The 13181-nt window shown below is 41.0% G+C and overlaps 1 protein-coding gene across 2 annotated transcripts; it reads left to right on the top strand.

The window, feature by feature from the left end:
* The first annotated feature begins 1203 nt into the window (after positions 1 to 1203).
* On the top strand, positions 1204 to 7312 carry slc33a1 (solute carrier family 33 member 1). Of its 2 annotated transcripts, none has more exons than XM_079566409.1 (9): positions 1204 to 1227; positions 2014 to 2468; positions 2545 to 2698; positions 2760 to 2955; positions 3788 to 3987; positions 4361 to 4545; positions 4618 to 4735; positions 4860 to 5075; positions 6736 to 7311. In XM_079566409.1, the coding sequence occupies exons 2-9, from the start codon at positions 2056 to 2058 to the stop codon at positions 6901 to 6903; spliced, it is 1650 nt and encodes a 549-aa protein (XP_079422535.1). In that variant the 5' UTR covers positions 1204 to 1227; positions 2014 to 2055; the 3' UTR covers positions 6904 to 7311. The 2 variants fall into 2 exon arrangements, with proteins under 2 accessions (XP_079422535.1, XP_079422534.1); XM_079566408.1 differs by lacking the exon at positions 1204 to 1227 and adding an exon at positions 1338 to 1473 and having other exon boundaries at positions 6736 to 7312.
* The last annotated feature ends 5869 nt before the right edge of the window (positions 7313 to 13181 follow it).

The following is a 13181-nucleotide window of genomic DNA, read 5'->3' as shown; positions in this document are numbered from 1 at the left end:
GTTTGACCCATTGTGTGAGTGGTTGGGAATGGTCAGAGGTGCAGATGGTGCAGAGTGGCACTTTGAGAAACTACACAGGCTTGTAAAGCGCGATATAAGCCATTATTATATCTCATGGCCTTTTGTTTTCATTTCAAACATTTGAATTATGGTTAGGGCTTTGTTGATGGGTAATTGCCCAGGTATTGTACAGTAATGAGATGTGGTCTTGTTACATGGCTAGGATTCACCCACATTCTATAAGAACTAGCCACATGTGCAGGAAGTAGATCTAAAATAGCCATGAAATTGGAAAGCAACTGGGATGTCCTGAAGACCTGATAATTAATTATTACTGTTTAACAGCTGCTCTCTCGTAAATGGCCTCTGTCAGTTACAAAAAATTACAACGTACTGTATGCTGTAACTTAGATCAGAGCCTCACAAACTTCACACCAAGTACCACCTGACAGATTTTGACTGTTTGACTCAAGTGCCTGGATGAATATCAAATCAGGACTAAGTCTGGTCTAACATAGATCTAAATTGTGTCTAAGTGTTACTATAAACCAGTGGATCAATTACCAACCTTTTTTGTCTTGCATACCCCTCTTCAGTCTTTCACTTCAACTCAAAGTACACCTGACCTCGAGAGTTAATCCAACTACTTAGAAAATGATCTAAATTCCAACCTTTTATAGCAAAACATTATTAAAACAAACTTTTCTTTCAAAATCTGAAACTGAAATCTGAAATACTGTTCAGTTATCAGTTTCATGAAAAATCATTGGAAATCATTCCAAGGACTGGGCCCCTGCTATTGCTTGTACCCACAGGCGTCCCCGTACCCCTGGTTGGGAAACACTGTAAACAAGAAACAGCTAACTGAGATGCATAAATGAAATAATCTTTAATTAAAATGAATGGAAAATTACAAATTACTGACAACCCTGTAGTTACCACCTGCGATCTATAATCTATAAAATTTCTTTGGACCTCCATTTTTTTTTTTTTTATTGTACACGAGATACCTTAATCGTTTAATTTTGACTTATTTGCACATAGATTTGACATACAACAAACTGCGGAAAGCGGAACGTTTGTGAGCTCGGTTTAGACACGTCATCTGTGCCCCGTCGGACGCCGTTTAGTGTTACACTTTCACACTTCCTGAATCCTGATACTTGTTGTTGCAGGTGTTTAGTGAAGTAACCCGTTTAATTTCTCGCTGCTGCCGTTTTTCCTCTGGTTTGTAGCCTTATCTTCTACATTTAACGCACTGTTTGACTTGTAGTTGTGTGAAGTATAATTTTACCGTGGTTTTCTTGATTTGATTCGCCAGTTTGTGTTGATGTTGCTTAGTTTTGCTATCACCATCACCAGGTATGCATGCCGTGCTGTCGTCTTGTCTTGTAGAGAGATTGTACTTTTCCCGCATGTCTTGCCAATGACATCATGTCTTATGTTCGAAATGAATCGTTGGTGGAGATTCAGGTAAATGTAATTTAACTATATTGTGATTATTTTTTCCCTCCTCCTGCCAACAGTGCACCTGTTCATTCCAGCGCCACAAAGTCTTTTGACGTTTCATGAAATCTTTGGAAACTACATTTATCATTATCAAATGTATATATTTCCAAAGTTGTATAATGCCTGTTGTAAAAGAAACTGTCAACATGGCTTTGTGGACATTGACTGTTTAGTAGGAAGAAAAATGCTAACTGCTTTTAAAATTGTGGGGGGAAAAATACTGCAATTTTGCACTCAGATGTTCCACAGCATTTAACAAAATTTGTAAGAAAATTGTTTTCATAAAAAAATGTGTCAAAACGAGGCTTAAATAATACTTAGTCAGGTTTAAAACAAGACTAAAATGGAATGAATTTGGGAAAATTATGTAAGAAAAAAATAGAACTTTTGCACATTTTAAGGGTATGTATTATGTAACCCTACTTAATAGTTTATATTCTGGCAAAAACGGCACTATAACATTAATATTTGTTATGTTAATAATGGTTTCATCCTCTTTTCCAGATCGGAACAGAGCCCTTTGAGCCTCATGCCTGCAGCTCCACAATGGAGCACACGGACCTTCTTACGCGTACAAATGGGCGGCAGAGGAAGCCAGCTGCTGCTTCAGAAAACTTGAAGGATAGTGACAGAACTGAGATGATCTCCTCAGAGTCGGAACCGGAGGGGGAATCAGACGGTTTGATCAGATCCTCGGACTCTGAAAGCTCACACAGGAGGAATTCAAAGACACGCCCGGGTGTTCGTGACGAGCTGGGGAATATTTCTTTGCTGTTGTTTCTTTACATACTGCAGGGGATTCCTTTAGGGCTGGCTGGGAGCATCCCCCTCATTCTACAGGGTAAAAATGTTAGCTATAGAGACCAAGCGTTTTTTAGCTTTGTCTTTTGGCCCTTTAGCCTCAAGCTTTGTTGGGCCCCTCTTGTGGATGCACTCTATTTCACCAGGTTTGGTCGAAGGTAATTTACAGTTTACTGTCTTTCCTTGTATCGTCACATTAAATCCACAGTTCCCTAATCCATCTCATTTTTACAGAAAGTCATGGCTGGTGCCCACACAGTACCTTCTTGGTATCTTCATGATCTATTTATCGTTTTCTGTCAACGATCTGCTACAAAGAGAGGGAGGCCCTGACATCGTAACACTAACTGCAGTTTTCTTCATGCTCGCCTTTTTGGCCGCCACACAGGTAATTATCAAAAGCTATAAATTATCCAGGTACATTTTTATCATCGTTTTTCCTCCCTAAGGACATCGCTGTAGATGGCTGGGCCCTGACTATGTTATCCAGGGAAAACGTAGGCTACGCGTCCACCTGTAACTCTGTCGGCCAAACGGCGGGCTACTTCTTGGGCAATGTGCTCTTTTTGGCATTGGAGTCTGCTGACTTCTGCAACAAATACCTCAGGGCAGAGCCTAAGGACACAGGCATTGTCACTTTATCAGGTATACTCTTTTGGTTTTACTGCTCCGTTTTAACCCACTTCTCAACAGGTCAACCTATAACAAGTCATGACCTTCATTTAAAAAAAAAAAAAAAAGATTTCAACCTATAATAAACACAGTGGAGGAGCTGACCAGTGCAGGACGCCACGCTCTGAAACGGAGACAAACCCAGAAGGCACTGAAGGCAGCACTCTGGTTTCCCCTACCCTCAGACACGCACGGTCTGGTTGGCCCGCAAAGGCGCAGAGCTTCAGGGCTAACCCAACACAATTTGTTGTACTATTGCATATTCACAGATGAAGCACTTACTTAGTTTGCAGTTTAGCCCTGTTGCCGTATTTCATAGAGAAATGCATTATTTCACAAAGCTCTCTTGGTTCAAGCATTGATCATAAGGATAACTGTAAAGACTATTTTTGACAAAGGCCCTAACCCACCTACTTTCTGGCCTTGACCCACATGTTGAGAAACACTGATTTAGACCTTGTCCCACTTCTTCATTAATTCTTGGAAATTGTATGTGCGATGTGATTATATTATTATGATCATATTTGAAGCAGCTTGTTCTTTTAAGTGTCCAACATTGCTTGGAATGTAACACATTGCTATCCAGTTAACCTTAAGGACATTACACAGTTAACCTTAAGGACATTACAGCATGAGAAGACAATGTTTTAGATAGACTTTGCAATTTTGTGTCTGTCCAGCCCTCCATGTCCATCAAATCATGTAGCTTGTCCCACTTTTACTGCTTTATGAGGTGGTCACCATAGCCCTGAGAAGATATTATATTAAGATTATAAAAATAGATATTCATTTTCTCTGTTTACAGATTTCTTGTTTTTCTGGGGCATGGTGTTCATGGCGTCCACAACCCTGGTTGCGATTATAAAAAGGGAAAATGAACCAGGCAAAGGGAAGAAAAAGGCAAAGGAGGAAACGCAGGGCGTCATGGAGACCTACAAGTTACTTTTCACCATCATCAAGATGCCCACCGTCTTCACGTTTTGTCTCCTGCTTCTTACAGCCAAGGTATTGTACTGTGTCTAATATTCACTTCCGTCATGTTATAGCAATAGAAAATGGTGAAGCATCTTGGTTGATCCACATAGATTTTAACAACATAATATTTTATAAATGGATCTTCATTTTTAAAGCAGTTTTGGAATCCAACTTGTTCTTCAGAGCTAAATAATGAGATGTTGTCACATGACTTATGCACAGATGTTGATAATCTTGGTAGATCTAATATTACGGTCCAATTAACTGCTGAGAATGGCAATAAACTGATTCAGATTCTTTGCAACTTAATATGATTTGTTATTCATATAATGTAGGCAAAGATGTGTCAATTATATACAATGTTTTTTATAAATGTTCTAATTGTGTTCCTGTGCTTTGTCAGATTGGCTTCTCCGCTGCAGATGCAGTGACTGGGTTAAAGCTGGTGGAAGAAGGGGTTCCTAAAGAGCAGTTGGCGTTGCTGGCGGTGCCCTTGGTTCCTCTGCAGATCATGCTTCCCGTTATCATTAGTAAATACACTGCAGGACCCCGGCCGCTGGACATCTTTTACAAGGCCTTTCCTTTTAGGTCTGTTCTGAACTCGCTGAGAATGATTAAACTAAATGTGGCGAACACACTGACGCCTGTGCGTGTTTGCAGATTGCTCATCGGGCTGGAGTACGCTCTGCTCGTGTGGTGGACTCCAAGCGTCAAACATGAAAATGGATTTCCTGTTTACTACTTTGCTGTTGTAGTGTTCAGCTACGCCCTGCATCAGGTTTGCCTTTTTCCTTTCTCAAAGTTACATGAACTAACAAAAAGATAGTTAGTTTAGCTTTTTATCAGTGAAAAATGTATCAAAACACATGGTTCTGTTTCTAACTTGTAACTCATTTCCCCAGGTGGCTGTGTACAGTATGTATGTGGCCTGCATGGCTTTCCACGCCAAAGTCAGTGACCCAATGATCGGCGGGACGTACATGACGCTCCTGAACACGGTCACTAATCTGGGGGCCAACTGGCCGTCCACTGTGGCTCTGTGGCTGGTGGATCCACTCACCACGAAGGAGTGCCAGGGGGCTGCGGGACAGAGCTGTGCTTCACCTGACGCTGCAGCGGTAAGTGATGAGACTCTTTTAAATTGTGGAGTGTATCAAGGACTTTAGCCAGTAATCCATTTAGTTCCACTCTTTGACTAGTGGAATCTTACACTTGGCCCACCTAAACGTAGAGGACTGCTTTGTTCTGCTTGAGTGGTGCAGTGCAATGAACCTACATAAAACAATTTCACAAATAAACCTTGGCTAATAACTCTCACAGTAACAATCCAATGGTTTCTGAGCAAAAAAGGTAATGGGTGTTTTTGTACCAAACCCTTCTGCTCGTGTTTGGTGCCTGTGTGTGACGTCAGCGAACCAACCTGCCACTAAGCTTACAAAGTTTCAGCATGAAAAATTCATGATGGAGCGAGAAATACAGCAAGCTTTGGGAGTTTATAACAAGACAAATCCTTCAGCACAAGTTGTTGTTCTGCTGCTGTTTTTGTGACTGCACAAAGCAAAGAGAATTAATATTTTAAAGTAATTGCCAAATTCTGGTGATGGGATTTACGTCTCTTTACTAGGAGCCGTTCAAAAGACTATAACATTTTAGTGGCACCAGCCAGATAACTCACAGTATTTAAGACACGATAGATAAAGTACACACTTTTTAAAAAATTTAAATAATCTAAAATTGCAATGAGACTGATAGTTATGCTTTGTTTGTGAATAAATCTTGCGCCACAACTAATAAAAAGAGGCTACAACTGTCTGACAACCATTTTTAGTGCATGTAGTTTTCACTTTAGTGCACAAAGCTTTCACTTGTGTTGCCTGCTCCATTGTTGGGCTGATAATTGTGTTTGTTCAGAGGAGTTCTGTCGCAATTGAGATTTGATGGGTTTGAATTGTTCACCTTAAAGAGCCGTTCAAAAGAGCAGGTCAGTCATGAACGTCACATTACTACCAAATTCAATGATGTACTTGCTGTTAGAAAATAAAATTTAATGGCTGTTTATCATTTTGGGTGATGCTGTACAGTCGCACCATCTCTGTCGTGTCACTGTTGCGTTGGCTCTCAGGCGCTGTTTGGCTTGCATGTCTGTATGACGCACAACAGAGGTTATTTATTCCCTCTTAATGTGGAAGCTTAGCCAGACTTGATTGGTCAGACTTGTGCAATGTCTTGAGTTCATGTCCAGCACTGACGGCAGAAACTTCTGCATTAGACATCCAGACTCTCGTCCAGGGGTGTCAAACATACGGCGCGCGGGCCGGATATGATTTAATTTGGCCCCTACCCTGCAGAGCCCATTCCTGTGCGGAGTTAGAATAACCAGAATGCTCATTCTAGCCACTAGGGGGCATTACATTTAAAAGGGGAACGAGTTCCACATGTGTCCAGCAGAGGGAACTGACAAAAGAAGAGATTATACAGCCACGTGGTAAATGAGCAGTCTGCCCCAGGGTAGCTGTGGCTTCAATAACAGCTTACCACCACTGAGTGTGGAGTGAATGAATAATGATTACTATGTATTACTTGTGTCAAGTTGGGGCTTTGACCAAATCACAGCTTATTATAATTCATTCATTGGAAAAAAATTCTCTATTATTTGCGGCCCGCGACCCGCCACGGGAGCTGAATTTCGGCCAGCGACCCAAAATGAGTTTGACACTCCTGCTCTAGTCTATTTTTGTTCTATTCTCTTGACAAAGTTTCTTCTGTTTGCATCTACAGCTGTGCGCACAGGAAGGTGGCACTTGCGTGACGACTCTGGACGGCTACTATGTGGAGTCTGCGGTCTGTGTGGTGATCGGATTAATCTGGTGGCTGTGGCTCGGAAAGAGAATGAGGCGGCTGCAGGAAGAGAGCCCGGCGGCGTGGAGATGTCGAGTGAACGGATAAAGACTGCTGCAGTATCTGAATCCGCTGCTCTCTCCTGCACTTTAGTGAGCTGCTTTACATGCCGCCCTTCTCCACGAAGATAACGACTACCATCGTTACAAACGCATACTTGAACTTGGCCTAATAGAAGGTCATTTTTCGTATTCACTTGCCGTCTAGAAGTCTTTTTTTTTCATTATAGCAAAACCAAATCAGAGCGCAGCTTCATTGTTACAGGAATTATAATCAGCCAGTGCATCCAATTGAGATGAAAGGGGACATATCATGCACATTTTTTTTAAAGCTTTAACCATGTTACAATGTTGTTTTGTCATCAAAAAACATACCTGTAGCAGTATGTTGCTTTATTCACAGTTAATTTCCTTAATTTAGTTTCAATAGATTGATTCCAGAAGCTTCCTCATTATTATTATTATTATTATTATTATTATTATGAAAGCCCATAATAATAACCATAGAATTAAAAGGAAGCGGCATTCAATCCAAACATAATCGAACTGTTAGCAAGGCATTAACATTTAGCCATCAAGCATCGCAAATTATGAACAATTCAGATGTTTTCAGCTGTTGTCAAGCCATCGACCACATAAAAGTGAGGTCAAAGCCTAGTTAGAAATCATTAATGAATGTACAGACCTTTTGAGATTTTACTTTGAATAAGATTTAGCGTATATAAAAGTGTCCTGAGCTAAATGCTAAATCATATTCAGTGAAGTTTCTGCTTTTTGTGGGGTCAGAAACACATCCAATAGCTAATGAAGATAATATTGTAATATGTTAATGATAAAGAAACCACAGAATTATATAAATGTCATACCTTGCCATATTTTCATATAGGGTCTGGATTCTCCATACATTTAGATGGGGATAGAACGCTAAAGTCAGACAGGTCAGGGAAGCCTTAAAGCGATAGTCTGTAAGCTTGCGAGGTGAGATAAAAAGAAATTTTAAAGTAAACAATCAAATCCCTCCCCTCTTTAACCAGAAAGCTCTTCTTAGTTTGCAAAATGAGGAGAGCAGGAACAGAATTTTCAAAAGTAAATCACCAAGCTCCTCCCCCCTCCCTCCTGATTGGACGTGACAGGCTGGTTCACAGGAAAAGCCCGTCTCATTGGCCAACGTGGGAGGATACAAGAATCTGATTAGTTGCTGAAATCCGGAGAGGAGACTTTGATTCTATAAATCATCTGCGTCATGGTGCCATTGATTTGTTAGCTTATCTCTGCAAAGAAAACGGTGACTTGTATTTGTGTTTGTAGTTTTTACTTTTTAAGTGTCTTTTCCAAACACAGGCCTTCATTTAAATGTTGAAAATCCATTAGGGCCCGACCGATAGGGATTTTTGTGGTCCGATACCGATACATAGGCCGATATTTTAAGTAGTTAAATTTTCTGTAGTTTTTTTTGTACCTTTTAAAATAGCCTCCAGTTAAAGGTTTCAATCATAGAAATATATCTATTAAGGGTCGACCAATGTAGGTTTTTCTAAGGCCGATGCCGATTTTTAGGGCCTCTGTATATTCATGTTCAGTAGGTACTTCAGATTCCGAAATAATAAAGGGTAAGTATCTCTTGTGGCTCCGATATTATACGCAAAAGTCTGCGTAAAACTTGCAACCAATCTTCATCACGATGTTTCTCCCTGAAGATATCGGCCTTTTTAGCGGTTTAGGAGATGTCAACCTTTATATCTGATATTGAAAATACCCCAATATCGGCCCGATATATCGGTCAGGCCCTAACATCAATGCTGTTGAGCCCCAGTGGAGGTTTATCTGCCACAATTATGCATGATATGTCCACTTTACGTCTGCCCTGAGTGTTTCAGTAGAGCAAAGGGAAGCTTCTCTTGGTCAATTCTACCAAGAGTATCTTCCCTTTTCTCCAGCTCTGATATGAGATTGAAGGCCTTTTTTTAATGTCTGTGCCTTTGTTCACCATTATTGAAAATGTTGCACTAAATTACTTATTATTATTTGATTAAAAAAATAAATCACGTGACTATTTTCTCTTTAGAGACATTCCTCATCAAAAGAAAACCGTTGCATTATATACTGTATTTATATCGTCATGGACATTAAAACTACTTTTGAATTTCTTGAAGTCTTTTGTTCACATATGTATTTCAACACTCTCCAAACTCTGCTGGCACATTAGGTATCACTGAGTAGTAGTTTGTGTCGTGGAGGGATTATTTTCTTAAAGCTCCTTTTCCCCCCTGACAAATATTAGTTTTATACATCATGACGTAATGGGGTGTTTCGTTCAGAAATGTGACATAGACAGTATTTCCCACATTTAAGAGTACTATCATGTGTTTAGTTTCTGGTTTATGAAATATTTCAATCCATTTGTTTATGCTGGAGGGCCGGATGTGGCCCCGAGGCTTGATGCTGCCCAGCCCTGGACTATGGTCTCAACATAGTAAACAATAAAGTAAAATACTGAATACAGAAGGATACAAACAAATGTTGCATTGTCACTGTATTTGTATAGATAAGACACCAACCAATGCGGCGGTGTTAGCTATTAAAATATTAAATTTTCAGCCGTGAATGTCAAAGGCTAAAGATATGGCTTTACTTATACAGCTATGTTTTAATGGTAGACAAGGCAAAACCTTTTTTTAAGGTTTAAAGCTTCACCTGGAAACAAAATAATTATAATAATCTTACCCAATAACAATAAAAATAATATTATTAATTCTTTTTTATGTATAATAATAATAATGTATTGCACTGATACAATGTTTCTCTATAGATTTACAGTAAGGAACTCAAGTATTCTCCACTATGGCCATCAGGTACCCGTATGTAGCGTCACCTGTATCTATGCTCCCCACGGTCCAAGCGGGTCCAAGTGAGCAGAGCGGACGCCATTACGCAGTGAGTCTGACTCGTGCATCTACAATAATATCGGTCTGGCTCTCAGTGAAGGAGCCACTTCTTATGTTTCAGACACGCACTTAAAGCGCTAGTGCGTCGGAAAAGGAAGGAGGACGCGGTTTCGGAAAGGGCTAAACTACCATGGGAAAGAACAAAGAACTGTCAAAAGACACCAGAGAAAAAATTGTTGACCTCCACAAGGCTGGAAAGGGCTACGGGGCAATTGCCAAGCAGCTTGGTGAAATTAGATCAACAGTTGCATCAGTTGTTAGGAAATGGAAGATGCGAAAGATGACTGCTAATCTCCCCCGGTGTGGGGCTCCATGCAAGATCTCACCTCGAGGGGTAAGACTGATAATAAAAAAGGTGAAGGATCATCCCACAACTACACGAGAGGAGCTGGTCAATGAGCTGAAGGAGGCTGGGATCACAGTTTCAAAGGGTACAGTCGGGAGAACACTACAGCGTCATGGTTTTCGATTTTGCTATGAACGGAGGGTTTCCCTCAAGTCAAAACATGCCCAGGTCTGTCTAGACTTCCTGGATGGTATAAAGTCAGAGCACCTGGATGATCCAGAGTCAGAGCACCTGGATGGTCCAGACTCAGAGCACCTGGATGGTCCAGAGTCAGAGCACCTGGATGGTCCAGAGTCAGAGCACCTGGATGGTCTAAAGTCAGAGCACCTGGATGGTCCAGAGTCAGAGCACCTGGATGGTCCAGAGTCAGAGCACCTGGATGGTCTAAAGTCAGAGCACCTGGATGGTATAAAGTCAGAGCACCTGGATGATCCAGAGCCAGAGCACCTGGATGGTCTAAAGTCAGAACACCTGGATGGTCCAGAGTCAGAGCACCTGGATGGTCTTGAGAAAGACATGTGGTCAGATGAGACCAGCTCACTGTGTTTGGAGGGAAAAGAAGGATGAGGACCGTCCCAATAACACTATCCCTGCTGTGAAGGGGGTGGAAAACATCATGCTTTGGGGGTGCTTTTCTGCAAAGGGGACACTGTATTAAGGACATGATGAGACCTTGAGCAACAACCTCCTTCCCTCTGCTAGAGCATTGAAGATGGGCCATGGCTGGGACAATGACCCTAAAGCACAGGATAACCAAGGAGTGGCTTCGTAAGAAGCATAAGGTTCTGAAGTGGCCCAGCCAGTTTCCAGACTTAAATAAAAAATTAAAAAATCTTTAGAGGGAGCTGAAACTCTGTTTCACAGCCCCAAGATCTAGAGAAGATCTGTGTGGAGGAGACGGCCAAAATCCCTGCTGCAGTGTGTGGCTGCAGTATGTGCAACCATGGTCTAGAAATACAGGAACCTTTGACCTCTATTATAGCAAACGAAGGCTTCTGTACCTGATTTTCTTAGGTGTTCAAATACTTATGTGAAGCAAGAAAATACAATTAAATTATTTGAAAATCATGTGATCACAATGTGATGAATTATTATTATTTTTAATTCTGTCTCAGTGGAAATGCAGACCCCTCCATAATTTAAGTGGGAGAACTTGCAAAACTGCAGGTGTTCTACTTATGTTCCTCACGGATATAAGATATCCATAACTACTATATGACAAAATGAAACCATACATTTAAACCTGGCTCTCCATTATTTAGATTGTGTAGCAGTAGTAAATCTTGGCTTTTTTATTTTTTTTGCATAAAATGTATAATTTCGGAGCCATAAGACACTTAACTGTTTTTTGTTTCTGATTTTTCTCTGTCAAACAAGCTCCCTCTGAAGAACTACTGGACATGAATATACAGAGTCCCCTGCTGAGTCAGAGCACCTGGATGGTCCAGGGAAAGTCATGTGGTTGGATAACACCAATTCACCGTGTTTGGAGGAAAAAGAAAGATGAGTACCATCCCAAGAACACTATCACTACTGTGAAGCATGGGGGTGGAAACATCAAGCTTTGGGGGTGCTTTTCAATAAAGGGGACAGGATGACTGCACTGTATTAAGCAGAGGATGAGGCATTGAGCAACATCCTCCTTCCCTCTGTTAGAGCATTGAAGATGGGTCATGGCTGGGTCTTCCGACATGACAATGACCCTAAAGTACAGGATAACCGATAACCGTAAGAAGCATAAGGTTCTGGAGTGGTTTAGAAAGTCTCCAGACCTAAATCTAAAAAAAAATCTTCAGAGGGAGCTGAAACTCTGTTTCTCAGCGACAGCCCTGAAACCTGACAGATCTAGAGAAGATCTGTGTGGCGGAGCTGCAGTGTGTGCAACCATGGTCTAGAAATACAGGAACCTCTGAGCTCTGTTATAGCAAACAAAGGCTTCTGTACCTGATTTTCTTAGGAGTTCACTTATGTGCAGCAAGAAAATACAATTAAATTATTTGAAAATCATACAATGTGATATCCGGAATTATTATTTTTTATTCTGTCTCTCACAGTGGAAATGCAGACCCCTCCATAAATGAAGTGGGAGAACGTATCACTTTTTTTGTTGCAAAAAAGCCTAAAAAAGTGAAAAGAAAAAAAAAAGCCACAAAAAGTGCCTTTTTTTTAATCACTTTTTGAGTTTTTTTTGCAAAATGTAACGTAATGAGTTCAGGTGGCGTTTACGAGGTTAACTAATGAAGTGTTCATGATGAATTGTTTACTCATCATTTACTCAGGCTAAACAAGGTGTAGTTATTATAAAGTGTTACCGTCGCCCTTTCTTAGTCATGTATGCAATGATTTTTGAAATGCTCTAAAAATGATTTCATAAGGAAAGAACATGGACCCAAGGTTGTATTTAAAGAAATTTATTCTAATTTCCTTGCTTTCCAGGAACTATAAAATGTCCCATAAACAAGTTAATGCTGATGAAAACAGGCTGGAAAATGCTGCCGCAGCTGAAGTATCAAAGCCCCCCGTGTCCAGATCAACTGGCGACACGGGATTGCGTCAGAGTCCCGCTGTAATGCAGATCCACCGTGCGTTGGACAGTCCACGTCTCAACCACGTGGGCCCCGCGTTCTGGCGAGCGCGGAGCTGTTCGCTGCATCGGGCTGACTGGAGTCTGGAGATGTGTCGACCTGGCCCTGCGTGATCTGATGTCCGTAAAATCGAGATAAAGCGGTTCAACAAGGCACCCACGATACCAGCTATTTGAAACGTCCAGGCGCTCTCTCCACAAGGGCGGCACAATATATCGCCAAATTACCGTTACCGTTACCCATATCACAAGAAGCCATGATATCGAAAAATCATCTTCCATCTGACGGAGATTTACACATCTTTTTCCGAACAAGGCTTAAAACTAAATTGCGGCTTTAAAAATGAGCAAAAGTTCAGATGTGGTCACGATTTTCCTTTACTTTAACCCAATTTATGATTTTGCAAGTCTTGTTTTTCTACACGATTGAATGACAAATCAAACTGCTTTAT

Source organism: Gobius niger, assembly GCF_951799975.1.
Source record: "Gobius niger genome assembly, chromosome: 1".
In the NCBI taxonomy this organism is placed as follows: Eukaryota; Metazoa; Chordata; class Actinopteri; order Gobiiformes; family Gobiidae; genus Gobius; species Gobius niger.
This window is presented reverse-complemented; position numbering and strand designations above follow the sequence as displayed.

Bases quoted from the DNA above. Each gene is read 5' to 3' on its own strand.
- slc33a1 (XM_079566408.1), top strand. From the start codon at position 1,435: ATGTCTTATGTTCGAAATGAATCGTTGGTGGAGATTCAG. The intron at 2,469-2,544 runs GTAATTTACAGT...TCATTTTTACAG, and splicing joins TTCACCAGGTTTGGTCGAAG to AAAGTCATGGCTGGTGCCCA. The intron at 5,076-6,735 runs GTAAGTGATGAG...TTGCATCTACAG, and splicing joins CTTCACCTGACGCTGCAGCG to CTGTGCGCACAGGAAGGTGG.